Below are 15568 nucleotides of genomic sequence, written 5' to 3' on the forward strand. Positions count from 1 at the left end.
TACCTGCTTGCGCGCAACACTTCTTTTTGCGCAATCGCGCGCTCGCGCGCTGTCCACGGCTTGTGTAACGCCAGTCTCTCCCACCCGGTGCCAAGACGATGGCTGCAGCCTTATGCTGCACACCATTACGTCTGATTTGACGTGGCCATGGGGGTTAAAACGGAATCGGCACAGCGACGGAGTACACGAAACGAAGAACCCTTGCATTTTTTGACAGAAACTGTTCGTATCCCCCAGAATGGCATCCCGGGCTGTTGGCTTTCGAGCTGTGTACATGGCTAGGTACACCGGGCTGTGGTGGGAAGTGTGTGTACCAAAATTGGAGATACGGAGTTTTGGAGAAGGACGAAAAGAACGGGATGGCGTCATGAGGTCTGGCCCGACCAGTGTCTCGGTTCGGAGACAGCTGACTTGGAGACCCGGTGCCGACGCTTCGTCTCACCCCTCTGCTGACAGCCACCACCGCACAATGAGATTGTTTGTAAGTAAGGGTCTAATCTTCTGGCCTTGACAATTTGTATGAAGGCACAAAGTGGATGTCATGTAGTATGAATAATGGTATCATTTGAATATTTCTGCCACTCAACCTGTCGAAGTAATGATGCGAGCCTTTTGGTCCCATGCGCCGATACACAGAAAGACAAAACTTTGATGAGAGCCTCGATCATTCTCAACAAAGTAAAGAATCAGTTTCAAATTGTTGCGTTCAAGCGCGAGAAACAGGATGACCTTTGGAAGCAAGGTATCGGACATAATGTCGCTTGGGAACTCGATAAAAGGCTTGGGGGATGGTTGCGTGATACAGCTAATACGAGTATAACTACCAACATGAAATGCAACGATGAGTGAGAACCTCTCCATCAGTTCATCCCGCGTTCAAAAAGAGTTCCCTTGATAAACAGTTCCCAAGCTCAAAGTCATGTAAAGACGCCAGAGTTCATTATTGACAAATGAAATATGTTGTGAGCGAAGGTCGGAGCTACGATGCTTCAAGAAAGGCGTACCCAATGATCGTCACGCAGTGCCTTGCATGACGGAGTATCCAATGAAGCATCGTCAGCAAAAGTCTATCTCAGATCGAAACCAATGAAAATGATGCCCTGCAATTTCTGACGAGAGCCTATGCCGATCCGAATGTCAGTTCTCATATCCAAGGCATGATACTCAAAGAGTAAAAGAGACGGAGAGAGAAACTCACACTAAGGCTTCCTCATGGAATATCATCCAGCCAAACGGGTTCCCTCCTAACCAAAGAAAGAGACTCTCTCAAGCAGCCGTCGAAGACACTTATCCTCAACCGCGCCGAAAGTCCACATCTCGTAGAGAGATACATGAAAGTAAAACAAAGAGAAAAACGTATATCGCTCACATCCATCCATTACCCCCCTCATTCATACCGTATAAACCCATGCCTCCTCAAAATCCTCTCATACTCCCTAATCCTCTCATCCTGTCCCGCAACAACACACCGCTGCTCGTGCAACTCCCTCCTCAACCGCCGATTCTGCTCCTCCACGCCATCATACTTCCCCTCCCACGCGCGCACAATCCTCCTCAGCTCCTCAATCCTCTCCGCCACCCCGTGGCCCAACCCGTGTCCAAAGTGATGGTGGTGGTGCGGACCATGCCTCAACCGCGCCGCCAGCTCTCTCTCGACCTTTTGCAGCTTATGCCTCAACCGCTCCACCTCCTGCAGGTACTTGCCCGCGTTCCCGCCCGAGCTCTCGATCGTCCGCCGCAGGCCGGCGTTGTCCTCGCGCAGGAGCTGGTTCTCCGCCTGCGCGGAGATGAGCAGGGCCGAGAGGCGGCGGCCTTCGACGTCCGAGGCCTGGAGGTCGCATTTCAGGGTGTAGTTTTCGCGGGCGAGGGCGTCGTTTGCTTCGCGGAGCTTGCGCTCGCGGTCTAGGAGGTCGTTGTACTCGGGCGCGGCGATGTGTGCGCAGTCGTCGCGGCAGCAGTGGTGGACTGGTGGAGGTGGAGGTGGAGGTGCCGGGGTCGGAGCTGGGCAGGGGGCCGGAGCCGGAGCTGGCTCTTCATGGTGGTGATGATGGCGGTGGTGATGGTGGGAGCGGGAGCGTTTGAGGGAGACGAATTGGTATTTGCCGTCTGGGGAGGTTTCGAGGTACCACCGGCGGGTGGCCATGCGGTCTGGAGGGGGTTGTGGTCGTGGACTAGGTGGTATGTGATGTGTTTCTCGAGATGTTTGGCGAGAGGGAGGAGACTGGAGGTGGTGGCGGTTGTCGTCCGTATAAATCCAAAGGTTTGCTGTGAGGCTGTCTAAGTTTAAAGTTGAACTGAGAGGTTTCGCAGGAACAGTATTCAGAGTTTTCGGTTCAGGATATTGGACGAAGACGAGAGAAGGCCGGAAACCGACAAGAGTTCAACAAGGGGCGGATCGAGGCCTTGATATGGAGATCTACGGGATGAAAGACAGCAGACCACGAGAGCCCCGGGGTCCGATATGCAGGTGATCAGCGCAGAAGACTACCCCGTCTCTCAATACCAACGAGCACAGGTAAGACGGGGTGCTTGCTGCATGGCGGAGCGGGAGCGGGTAGGGCTTCGTCTTGACTTTGCTCTAGGTATCCTAACCTATTCTACCTTGTTTGATAGGATGCCTCCCCTTTCCGGAGAGGGTGTTTACTGTGTAAGTGTGCCATGGCATAAGGAGGAACTTGGGGTCCCAGAGCTCTGGGTTCGTTCGTCACTAGACTGGAATCTCGCCGTCTTTCGTACATTTCACTAGGAAAAAGTAGGCGCAGGAACGGCTGCGAGTCATCATCGGAGGAGGCAACAGGGCACGAGGCTCAAGCGCGTGGGCGGGAGAAGGGATGGGCGCCGACTCGGTGGCTGACGCGCTGCCGTTGGAGGGTGCGGCAGCACGGTGAAGAAACTGGTACGAACTGGACCCTTTGACGGGTAGCAAACAATGCAGATAGACTATGTTCGTGCTTTAGCTATAGATGGACACCTTGTGTTTTCTTCTTTCTCTTGGTTGTTCATACTAAGGCAAGGTACCCTGCAAGGCAGATGGTGGGTGGAGCCGGGGGAAGAGGTCGGGTGTGGTGTACAAAGTTGAGGCGCCCCTCCGACACAGTTGAAGAGGATTTAGGTTGTCGGGTGCCCGTTTGGCTGACCTAGGTGTGAGTCCGAAGGCGAGGTCATGTAGACGGCCTCACAAGTTGTGCGCGGTGAGACTTGGGTGGTCGTTTGTGGTGAGCGCATGAGTGGCATGTCTCACGCGCCAGAAGGGGGGGGTTGGAGGGGTCATTCGGGGCCAGCTCCGGGGGGGCTGAGCTTTGAACCTGGCGGCGGTTCATCCCGGGGTGGTTTGCTTGCGGGCCTCGCGGGATTAGCTGTTTAGTCAGAGGTCAGGTTTGGTCTAGGCTGCTTGTAGGCTGCATGAAACGGAAAAAGGGCACAGAATGAGGAGAGCACGACGGCGCGGTTGATTCTTTGTGGTCTAGATGTTTGGTCCTTGAAGATGTCAAAGTTGGAGGTGTGACAGTGGACAGTTGGGGTGGGAATTGGAGATCTCAAGGGTACCTTACCTTACCTTAGGTACGTACTGCGTAGGTACGTTTTGACACGTGGAGCAGGCGCATTGCGGTAAGCAAGCGCCGCCATCGGAGAATACAGTGCTCAAAACCGCCTTTCCACCATTAAATTCCAGTCACAACACCGTACAGCCCTTGCTGTTCACCGCGGCTGCGCTTGGGTTGCCTCTCCACATCCCGGTACGTATCTATTCTTCATGACCACCACCACGAAACAACATTCTTTGACAACGGCCCTTTTGTCTTGCACGGCCGAGTACACCGCCTCCGCGAGGCTGCCATATTGGAAGTCGCAAGTTTGGTCAGGCACCTTCGGATTAGGATTGGGATTATACACTTTGATCTTGGTTGGCTGGCTACCTGGATGACTTGCCCGTCTTCCAGTCATGCCATGTCTCAAAAGAACTGGTAAGGATGCTATTCCTGTAACCTTGGACATGTCTCCAAGTCAGGTGCAATTGTTTACCGAGTGAGGCAGCCAAATGAGTTCAATCTATTCTGTCACTACATGCTTCGTTCCCTTGCTTCTCTGTGCCGGCGCCTCTCTGTACTGAGTCTTGTTGCCTGGTGCTGAGAACTCGCTATTCTGCAGCCTTGTTAGCGGTGGCGAATATACCATGACAAGGTCTGATATCTTGAGGTCATGAATGTCTGGCATCATCTTTCTTAGCCTCTCAAATGGGATGACACCAAATTGGCTCCAGGAGGCGGAGCGAACATGTGGCCACTGCTCACTTCCCAAGCATTTCCGGCAGGCAGGGTTGGGTTTGACGATGTTATCAGCCCACCTCGGCCACTCAAGGCATGATTTTTCCAGCGCATGTAACAGGGGTTTTTTCCCCCTTTCAAGCGGAGATGCCCTTGGGTAAAGGAATGATTCATCACCGTCAGGCCGTTGGTGGCCTCTTTCGTTCTCGTAAATCAGGAAGTAGACAGGACATCAATATTTCTCGGTCACGGACAAGCGATAACCAACTTTCAAGCGCTGCTGTAAATGGTTTGATTCACTGCTTCACTGCCTCGCTGGAAGGAAAATGAGGAGAACGTCTGTGAGCAGATCCCAGAGACTCGCCATATCCCGATTACACGACGCAGACACTACCTCTATATACCAAATATGCTATCAATCTCCATAACCAGCAGCCCCCATCCCATCAACTCTTGAGATCCTCTAACCTGGAAACACGTGAAGCCACAATATTTACACATTTACCTTACTCGGAAGAAGAAGTCTTTTCTGCATAAGGCTCATGGATGGAAAATAATTCTCCAACACTTCACGTCTTCTCATACACCACAAGATAACCAAATTCCCAAACTCAATCTTATTCAAGAGCTGGGTAGATAGATAATCCATACATGTAAGTTCCACTGTTCAAACGAGCGTCGAGAATAGAAAGTAATCAGGTTTCATCCGCAGGAAACCTACAGGAATCTTGAGAAACCTCTTTCCTGGGGAAGGCCATCCACGGAGCCGTTCTACTTCTTCCCAGCCTGCTGTCCCCCCTGACCAGCACCAGCAACAGCACCAGCACCGCCCTGTCCCTGCCCACCGACCCCGGCATTGGCGTTTCTGTCGCCCGCGCCCTGGGCCCTGGCAGCGAAGCCGCCCGAGGACATGTCTTTGCCGCCCTTGTCCTAGATTAGAACATCGTTGAATGTTAATATCAGTAGACCAGATTCTTCCTGAGTCTCGTCCAGCCCGCCTCAACCCTTTGATCAATTCAAAGAGTGGGATAGAGACCAAAGGGGAAGGGAGGGGAAAGGGGGCAGTGACGAACCTGGCTGGACTGGATGCGGGAGGCATCGTCTTTGGTCATCTGGTCAGGCATGATGACGGGTATTTGGGGTTGTCCGAAAGTTAAAAGGTTTCTTGAGTTGATGGAATGGTTGAGGAGAGTGTGAAGACGAGGTGTGCGATATCTGGATGATCTATCAAGAAACGACCTGCCTACCGAGACGACAGACGACAGCTCCTTATAGACTTTTTCATCCCCCTATCCTCATCACATGAAATCCGACATGTCTCTCAAGTACACAACACAAAACCTCATCGCCATCCCGTCATCACCGCCATCTCTGTCACCGCTTCATCCCAAACCCACATCTCAACACAAACGCGAACAAGAAAGAAACGAATCCAACGTCGTCCAGCAATCATCTACCGAGCGAAAAGCTCTCAAACCAACCGCCCGACTCTGGTGACAATCCCCCCCCGCTCCGGCGAGACATCGGTGGAGGGCCTCCGGCGCCTCAACGAAACGCCCCGCCACGCCCGTTCCGCAAATCCGTTTGGCTAATTACCAGCTAAAAACTCAAGCCTCCCAACGAGCATTTGACATCACACAAAACAAGGTTGACACGGCGCGGAGAAGGTGTGTGTGGGATCAAAATGGACGGTCACATTCACGGCATTCATATGGGACAGAGAAGTTTGATTGTTTTTGTGTTATTGGTATCATTCAACGTGATATTTGAAACGAGAAAAAAAGAGTTACATCAAGGTCATGTACACATTTGCGCCGGAATAAGCCCCAGTTTTCATTACCTTTCCAACCAAGCCTATCCACCGCTTTAGAACAACGCTCCGCCCAGACGGATCGCGACGGACTTGTTCTGGGTGTAATTTGCGAGAGCAGCCTCGCCGAGCTCTCTGCCGATACCGGACTCCTTGAAGCCGCCAAAGGGCACCTGGTAGGAGAGCATGTTGTAGCAGTTGACCCAGACGGTGCCGGCCTTGATGGCGTTGCTGACGCGGATGGCGGTGTTGAGGTCGGTGGTGTGGACGGCGGCGGCGAGGCCGTAGGTGGTGTCGTTTCCGAGCTTGATGACCTCCTCCTCGTCCTTGAACTTGGCGATGGCGCAGACGGGGCCGAAGATCTCCTCCTGCATGATCTTCATGTCCGGGCGGACGTTGCTGAAGATGGTGGGCTGGATGAAGTAGCCCTTGTCGCCGTGGCGCTCGCCGCCCGTCTCGACGGTGGCGCCCTCGTCCTTGCCGGCCTTGATGTAGCCCATGATGCGGTCGAACTGCAGCTGGGAGACCTGGGGGCCCTGGAAGGTCTCGGGGTGGAAGGGGTCGCCGACCTTGTTCTGCTCGGCGCGGGCCTTGAAGGCGGCGAGGAACTTGTCGTAGATGCCCTCCTGGACGAAGATGCGGGTGCCGGCGCAGCAGCACTGGCCGTGGTTGTAGTAGATGCCAAAGTTGACCCAGGAGATGGCCTGCTCGATGTCGGCGTCGTTGAAGACGATGTTGGGGGACTTTCCGCCGAGCTCGAGGGTGACCTTCTTGAGGTTGGAGCTGGCGGCGGCCTTCATGATCTGGCGGCCGACGAGGGTGGAGCCGGTGAAGGCGATCTTGTCGACGTCCATGTGGGCGGAGAGGGCGGCGCCGGCGATCTTGCCGAAGCCGTTGATGAGGTTGAAGACACCGGGGGGGAAGCCGGCCTCCTTGATGAACTGGGCGAAGACGAGGGCGGACAGGGGAGTCTGCTCGGCGGTCTTCATGACGATGGTGTTACCCGTCGCCAGGGCGGGGGCGATCTTCCAGGAGAGCATGAGGAGGGGGAAGTTCCAGGGGATGACCTGGGCGCAGACACCGATCTTGGGAGAAATTGTTAGCTGGCGTTTTCTGAATTATACAAAAAATGACAGTGACTTACAGGCTCAGAGCGGGTGTAGTGGAACATATCGTGGGCAACGTCAATGGTCTTGCCCTCGATCTTGTCGGCCCAGCCTCCGTAGTATCTCAAGCAGCCGACGACGGCACCAACATCGCCCTTGGCCATGGAGATGGACTTTCCGTTGTCGAGAGACTCGACGGCGGCCAGGAGGTCGGTGTTCTTCTCGGCAATATCGGCGAGCTTGTTCAGGAGGTAACCACGCTGGCTGGGGGGAACCTTTCTCCACTCGCCCTCAAAGGCCTTGCGGGCGGCGGCGACGGCGATGTCGACATCCTTCTCGGTGGCCTCGTGGACGGAGGTGATGACCTCCTCGGTGGAGGGGTTGATGACCTCGAAAGTCTGCTTGTCAACACCCTCAACCCACTCGTTGTTGATGAACCTAAAGGAGCACAATATGTTAGATTTGGTGATTTCGAGGTCGTCATTGCTCGCCGGGTAAGCGGCGGCGGGATGAGGATTGAGGGGTAGAGAATACGCACAGTCCAGTAGGTTGGGTGTAGGCGCCCGTCACCGGGGTCTTGAGCTCAACGGACAAACCCATTGTGTGTGATTTTTGTATAAAACAAGTGCGAAACGTGGAGGGGTATTTGGTATCACGGAAGAAAGAAGAAAAAGTTTGGATTGGGATGGGATTGTGAGTTGAGAGTAGTGAGAAGTGAGAGGGGGAGGGAGAGAAACTGGAGAGAAGAAGCTGGGGATCACAGACTGTATATAAAGCGGGGTCGGGGGGGGGCACAGAGCAGCAGGAGCAGAGCAGAGCAGAGCTGGGGGAGAGAAGTCCGAAAGTGATACGGTATACCGCGCGGCGCAAAGGCAGTGGAGGGGACGAAATGTCAGAGACCTGGAGACTGGTCAAGGAGGCGAAGGCGATACCTTGCTCGACGGCGGTGGGGCCCGGGGGCGTAGGAGGGTGTACGGATGGAGGGGAAGACTCCAGACTCAGAGTAGGGTACTGCGTAAGGATGAGGGGAAGGGGAGTAGTCTGGAGTGTCTGCAAGATAGTAACCCAACACTAAAACCGAGGCCTGGTCTATCCGTACTTGGTACCGGAACCGCAGATTGGATGGGCATTGGATGAAAGGGAACGTGAGAGAACCCCCATGGGCCGGAGCAACGTCAAACACGGTCATTCGGTGGACTGGACTGGACTTGAGATCTCCACACTGGGGAGCCAGACACGCATCTGCATGCTGTCAATGGACGGGGGTGGACTCCCATACAGTAATCGATTTGTTAGTGTTGGAGGGGAGAAGGAGAAGGGGAGAAATGGAGGGGCAGCAACTTGCAAGGGATGGATGCAAAGATGGGGCCTCGAGCTAAGGTAAACGGGGAAAGGTGGGCGCCGCTTCGGGCCAACGCCTGGCTTTCCTTTTCTTTCCTACCCTTTGCTTTCCTTCGTTCCCTTTACGCCGGGCGAGCAATACGCTATCCACCGGTGCGTTGCTGTGCTGTGCTGGCTGACAGCAGGTCTTCACTAGGAATCAGATAGATCGAGACTACCACTAGGTGATGCCTGTTTGACTCGGCCCAAGTTTACCAGAATGTCACCCAGGGGTGTGTGTCACTGTGGGTTCCGTTCGGTGGGAATTGAGTTCCGCGTTCCCATTCCCCGGGGCCCCAGGTTAGGAAGAAGAATCGCGAAGCTGTCGTGGTGATATTGGACTAGATGGCTCTGAGGTAAGTTGTGCTCGGCCATGTGTCTGTTGCCATCTTTTGATTTCTCTCTTCTTGCTTCTGTACTGTAAATACCTTATCTAAGGTACCATACTTTGATTGCTCTTGTTCTTGAGATGAATATGAAAGGTCCAGTCTACGCAGTAAGGACTGTAAGGTACATACGAGCGACCCCTCTCTCCGCTTCCCCTCTCTTGCAGTTTGTCGACCCCGCATTTTCTCCATCACAAGTTGCGTCTTCCATTGGACACCCAACCAATCAGCACATTTCAAATTGCTGGTCTTGTCTTGATGCAGCAGCCACACCCGCTTCAAAGCGCTCCATCACACACACCAAACATCCTCTCTTTCGTCTCTCTACTGATGATTATCCCCCAGCTATTGAATCTGGCCGAGGGTCCTGCTTAGGATACTATGACAAATGGCATCACCTAGGGAATAGACGGGCTCTGCTCTGCGCTGCTACCCTTGCCGATCCCTGCCAACTACCGGGCTACAGTGCAACTATGCTACTGTATGTAGCTGAGCAGCTATCAAACACATCGGAATTCGAGCTCGGGACCAACGTGTTGTAGCCATAGCACGCTTAGAAATGCCGAATCAAAAAAGTCTAACTGCTATTATAACCCCATAGCACGCTTAGAAATGCCGAATCAAAAAAGTCTAACTGCTATTATAACCCCGGATTCTTTCGGCATTAAGCCATCCTGCAAGAGATGATCAGACGATGAACTATTGAATGCCCGTTGCATTGTTTGCTCCCAGTTGTACTCCATACATAGTATGTAAGCTCTGGATGGATGGGCGGAAGTTCGCCGGCGCGTGTTTTCAGATGCTTTCCGAGCGGATTGATTGCCCTGCAGTCAGCAAACTCGAACTACACCCCCAACATACTGTGATACCCAAACCATTCCGTGATAATCGAGTCAGAATGACGGTCCCGTTCCAGCCCGGCATACGCAGTATGGGATAAGTAGTATGGGACGAAACACTGTTCCTCACACTTCGACTTGGTCGTTGGGTGTGCCCCAGAACTTCCGCCTGGCACCTTTCCCCTCCACCCCACCTTTCCATTCCCACCTTGACGACACACGCACGCGTTCTCTACAGACGTACCGCCGTGCCTTACGTCGACTCGGTGGCTGGCCGTGAAATGTTGGGGCCCCGGGTCCCCGACCTGCCACCTTGAAGGTTACCAGTAAGATTGAGATTACCTTTTTTCTTTGGACTTCTCCATACCCGGGCTCTGCACACTCTGGAGTCTGGATACTGGGGCGCGGACACGGGATACCTAACGCCCCCCCGACCCACCACCCATGTACATACATCTCCAAGTTTTTTTTCACGGTGTCTTGGCTCGATCATCCGCGGCATCTTAACTCCTACACCTCTAAGGGGGAGCAGGGTAGCTCCGTCGTGCGGCGTTAAGCAACGACATTAGGTGTAGAGATAACGGGGTTCGAAATACTAAACGTTTGCTCGGGAGAAGACTACGGTACTTAATTACCACGAGCTTTCGAGTTTTCGAGGTTTGAAACTCCTCTCTCTCGGGGTGTCTTTACTGCCCATTCCCCGGGCCTCACTCCTCGGTGCAAATGCCAGCGAACCATTCAGCTCAGAGATCCCCCGCACCGAAGAAACCCAAAAGGTGGATATAAAATTATTAGCTAAGCCCGCAAAAGGGTATTAGGACAGTGGGATGGCAATTCACGGCGTTTGCAGAGTGATATATCGACATCCCCCGATATGAAATACACGCCCCCCTTTCCCTTCGTTACCCCTCCATCGAATTCCTGCCGCGCCCCCGACCCGAATCCCCCTGTCGCGCTTCCTTTGCTGCTTCCTTGTCCCCGACATCATTCGACAGCGACGAACCCTCTTGGCCGAAGCGCTTTGCTCCAGTGCCACAAGTACACTACTTGCTGTTGGGGATTCTGTGGGGTGAGCTCTCCTCTGTCTCTTCGGTCTGATGGCAGTTTCACAGCACGGCTACACGGAGCTCATTCATTGCCTTTTGTCTGTAATCGTACCCTGGCATATCTCTATAGTGTTTACTCCAGCTGAGCGCGGAACCGCAAATAGATCAGGTAACAACCATCTATCAAAGTTTCTTGAATCGTATGTATCGTGTCAATGGCCGTGAATCAACATACTCAGTGTCAGTCCATTGACACTTGAGACGAAATAGGTCCCAAAATATGTCTTCAGCCCTGCACGTAACTGTATTCGTCCTCCACTGCATAAACTACAGTCCCTAGTTCCCTTATGTAACCACTCGCCCCCAAACTGGTCGGAATCACTCTTTCCACCTTCAATTCCGATAAACATCAAAAACTCCCAAATTCGTTCCGAACAGCAGCTGCCATTTCTGTACGCACTCAAAAGGAATTCCTTCGCGCGGAACCCGAACCGGGCCCTGGTGTCCGAAAGAGAAACTCGTTGCCCCCAACTTGCCCAACGCCAAGAGCCCCCCATCCCCATCGTCCATGGACCCCATCCCATGTCCCGTGAGGCTGCGAACCCGCCCGCCGCCTCCGCCGCCGCCTTGCTTCACCTGTGCGGATCCGCACTTGCATTTCCCACAAGCGTCGGCCGCGATTTCTCATCGATGTTCTATTTTCTGGGGCTGCCGCTCCCAATTACATACACCCTTGCTCAAATTGTCAATGTGGTCCAAAGTTGCTAGGCGCCACTCACTTTACTCTCATTTCTTGGTCCAATAGACGCGGTGCGATCTGGTTCACTGTTTCTCTCGTTGGTGTTTTTTTTGGGATTAACTTGGATAGTCCTAAGCTAAGCCGCCCTCCACAAGCCCGCCGGGCGGTGTTTTGGCCCATCTGCTTGATCCCCGGATCCCCGCACTTTTGCGGCTCCTTTGGGCCGCCCTCCACAAGCCCGCCGGGCGGTGTTTTGGCCCATCTGCTTGATCCCCGGATCCCCGCACTTTTGCGGCTCCTTTGGGATACGTAGATAACCCCCGTGACCACCGTCTTTTCCCTCTGTCCGTACGGGGCGGACGTGAGCTTTTTTGTGTCAGCTGTTGTTGGGTTCAACGAGATGCTGGTTTGATGCCATAGAACGCTATTGATCCAGAGCAGCGTGATTCTCATCAGTTGGTGCTGAACGAAAGGCGCTCGCGGTGTAAGTCAAATTATGCAGCCGGCCGGCCCCATCTGCGGGCATCTGCGGGCATCTGCGGGGGACCCTTCCACAGAACCGCTCGCCCGGAGCCCGCCGTATGAATTGAAGACAGTGTGATTGATTGATCTGTGAGCTGGAGTTGTCCGTGAAGCGTGTCTTCTCATAAAGCCCTATGAGAATGGCTGCGTGACCATGCCGTCCTGGCTCCAAGAACCATGGACGATAAGGTCCAGATGCCGAAGCAGGATCCTCGCCAAGGGTTCACGCCGTCAACGGCAAAACAGCTCGAACTACAATGTCAATTCAGGGGTCCTTTTGGAGCAGCTTGCTCAACAAATCAGGTTGAAGACAGGATGTTTGTTGTCTTCGGACACGCCCCCCGTAGACAGGAGTACCGACATGCTGGCTCCCAAGGACTCAAGCGGCTCTCAGGTACCTTTCGTCTAGGAATCCTCGTAGCTTTATAGCCAATGGCAAGCCGCTCTGGTCGTTTTAATATTTGACATGGGAAACAACTCGCTAGTCCAGATCACTTGGCGGAAGCTGGGGTTTGGTACTAAGTGACGAGCAATGCTCCTTCGCCGCATCTCCTCTACCGTACTGAGTATCCGGACCGGTTTGGCTGTTGAACCTCGAACTCAAGATTGCGATGATTCAGCGTGGATCAGTTTATAACTTTACGGTCATCGCACTAAGTGTTCTTCAAAGTCAGTTCTCTCGGTTAGTGTCAGTGAACAGGGTGGCCGTGAGAAGCGGCAGAATTTCCTATCCCTCTCGCCTATTTGAGCAAGCCTCCCCTTGCAACCCCCAGCAGCATTGTTCATAGATGTGGCATCCATTTCGGCTGCCATCCGTGTCTCCTCCGCATGTCTGTGACCAGCAACTCACTGCTGATCATCCTCGACCAGCCCCTCGCCCGTCAGTGACATAGCTATTGAAAGGATGTACCGAACCTTGAGCAGCCCAAAGTCTGGGATATCTTCTTTCTTGGCCGCAGTGATGTCGAACTCGTAGCCGTCCTCAATGTACTCACGTGTTTCAAAGTGGACCATGCGAAGAGACTTTCCAGACTGGGTGAGTCTCTCCCGAGAGACCATGCGGGGGTCCATGTCGATGCACACCACTTTGGCGTAGGACCCTCGGACAGATTCGAGCCTACCAACTCTATGATCCCTTTCCTGATCAAACATGGCTTTTCGGAGCCATCTAAGCCGAAGCCGGATGGAGCAGTCGGTTTGTGAGATAGGCTCGAGTGCAATCCACGCCTTCGCCCACCATTTCGAGAGTATCTCGTTGAGGGAGATCATGTTCGCCAAAGAGAATACGGTAGCCGGTGACTGTAAAAGAGCGAGATACTTGCGGATCTCAAAGCCAAAAACGTCTCCCGAAGCTTTATGCAAGATATACTCCAACGCAGCGGCAGTTTGCGAAATAGGAAAAGGAAGGACCAGACAAACCCTAGGGTCGGCAGACTTTGTGACAACGCAAGTGCTGTCGTCTCGGAGTGAAGAAGCGGACTGAACAGATCAGTACATGCACAAATATGCTTGCGGATCGCGTGGAAACTTACTATAGCCTGTGTGATATCGCCTCTCGGATGGTCCTTTATCTCGACCGCTTTGAGGCCATCCTTGGGCTCGTAATGGTGAGCCGGAAGATAACCACGTTTGGGGAACACTATTATTTACCCGTGTTAGCTCGCTGATCTCTTGCAAAGTGTTTTGAGCAACTCACGCTCTCCAATCATCCTGGAAAGAAAAATAGCAGACTCTCCGAGGTGGCACGTATCTGATTGCGAAGGACGTCCATCGTCGGTGCACTCTTCATCCTGGAATTTGCGAATGGCCTCCATCGGCGCCATCATGAGTGATGCCCACGCCAGTTTGTCCACAACTTCAAAGTCTCTCCTATGATACTTGCAATAGGCCGAATGCGAACTGCGGCACCAAGACTTGGCGAGTTCAAGTCTTGTGTCAATGTCGCTTAGGTAAGAAATCTTGGGAAGGAGAGCATCCCGTAGAGCGTCAATGTGGTCATGCTTGGTGTCCGGATGGTTCAGGTAACGCCTCAGTCTTCCTAGCAGAGCTTCTTTGCGCTTTCCTAGCAGCTTCTTGTCCGCTTCGGGGTCCTCTTTGCTGGTGCCCGAAGCACCATCTCTGGTCGACATGTCGAAGTGCTTCCAATGCTGAGTTAGGTAGATAGGTACCTTGATCGCTTGCGAACGAGGGGAAGAAAGTGGTGTGTGTCAGTGGCAAGAGAAACAATGAGAATAAGGTAGGTAAGGTGGGCAGGTATCCAGTCTGATGAAATGAAATGATGCAAAAGTGGAAGGTGTGAGGTTCGAACTTGAATCACGCCTGGGAGGAAAGAATGCCAGGCTGGTCAATCTTCGCGAGGAAGGAACGACCAAATGGGCGACGCATCAATCATAAGCATGGTAAGAGTCCTTGGGCTCGTACCTGCTGAATTGAAGCAGACAGCAATCTGAGCCTGACTCCAGGCTACAAGCTGACAGCTGGAGGAAGACTCTCCGATGTTACAACCACCGACTTACACGTATTGTACGTCATGTCTCGAGTATAAGAATTATAGGCCATGCTCTTGATAAGTGCTTAGGTTTTAAGAGAATGCTTGACATGATCATGAATATCCTGCTGAGAAGGCTCGTCAATCTGTGAGAAGGAACTCTTCCCTGGCGGTCGTGATTGGCAAAATGGGCCAGTGACATATCATGTTGATCCCCTGGTCATCAATCTCCAAGAACCCCAGACTTAAGGGGGTGAATCTGGGGAATGACGTCATGCGGGATGGCAGCAATGCGATTGTCCCTGAAGAAAAAGCCGTCCGTTGCTGGGAGACAACCTGTGCGATTCGAGCATTTACACAAGAGAATAGGTGCCTTGTGCGGTGAAAGACAAGGCATGTGGTTTACTATCCAGGTAGGATGAGGCCCAAGTGCTTCTATTGGCCCGTTCCTGAGGCAGAACAGAATTCGACAGTAGTCAAACTAGAAGGTTTCGAGCTTCCCGTCTTGAGAACGGAAAAATTGAGGGGTTGGGATGGCCATCTGGATTCGGCGTGCAGGTGGACGCGGCTCCGAGGGGCAGGGGACAAGAAAAAAAAAATCGTTGCGATAAAGTGGCAGAGTGGAGACTGAACGCATGGACCAAGTTGCATTTTGATTGCGCTGGCCAATCAGAAACCATTCTTTACTGGGAAGCAGCGGTGAATTTTTTTGAGAAATCGCTCCTTCCTGTGTATCGGGAGTGACATCTTCTTTGGGGCAGATTATAAGGGCATCGGCGCTCGGATTTTCTCCCAAAAAGTTTTTCCGCCTCAGTCCAAGAACCGTCAAGATCACGACTGACCCCCCGCCATTGAGCTGCACGGCGACTAGACTGACCCCAAAAAGCTGTCTCCGTGCTTCTCGATGCTCATGGAGGGCATTGAAGCTATTGCCGAGTCGGCCCAGGCCGCCAAGCCTGAGGCGCACTCGCCGACAGGTATGCGCTT

At 53.2% G+C, this 15568-nt stretch overlaps 3 protein-coding genes across 3 annotated transcripts; all 3 read right to left on the reverse strand.

Annotated features, from left to right (window-relative positions):
- Positions 1–870: 870 nt before the first annotated feature.
- Positions 871–2364, reverse strand: HER10_EVM0001356 (uncharacterized protein). Its single transcript, XM_035471106.1, has one exon. It carries the CDS (start codon positions 2141–2143, stop codon positions 1388–1390), a length of 756 nt encoding a protein of 251 aa, XP_035328864.1. The 5' UTR covers positions 2144–2364; the 3' UTR covers positions 871–1387.
- Positions 2365–5036: 2672 nt separating this feature from the next.
- On the reverse strand, positions 5037–5646 carry HER10_EVM0007130 (uncharacterized protein; the record flags this gene model as incomplete). Its single annotated transcript, XM_035476696.1, has 2 exons — positions 5339–5646; positions 5037–5195 (listed from the first exon to the last, which is right to left on the reverse strand). Exons 1-2 carry the CDS (start codon positions 5387–5389, stop codon positions 5037–5039), a joined length of 210 nt encoding a protein of 69 aa, XP_035329569.1. The 5' UTR covers positions 5390–5646.
- A 298-nt stretch (positions 5647–5944) lies between these two features.
- Positions 5945–8334, reverse strand: HER10_EVM0007902 (aldehyde dehydrogenase). Its single transcript, XM_035477442.1, has 3 exons — positions 7720–8334; positions 7220–7619; positions 5945–7160 (listed from the first exon to the last, which is right to left on the reverse strand). The coding sequence occupies exons 1-3, from the start codon at positions 7779–7781 to the stop codon at positions 6132–6134; spliced, it is 1491 nt and encodes a 496-aa protein (XP_035329666.1). The 5' UTR covers positions 7782–8334; the 3' UTR covers positions 5945–6131.
- Between the last annotated feature and the right edge of the window lie 7234 nt (positions 8335–15568).

This window comes from Colletotrichum scovillei, assembly GCF_011075155.1.
Source record: "Colletotrichum scovillei strain TJNH1 chromosome Unknown Contig00009, whole genome shotgun sequence".
Taxonomy (NCBI): Eukaryota; Fungi; Ascomycota; class Sordariomycetes; order Glomerellales; family Glomerellaceae; genus Colletotrichum; species Colletotrichum scovillei.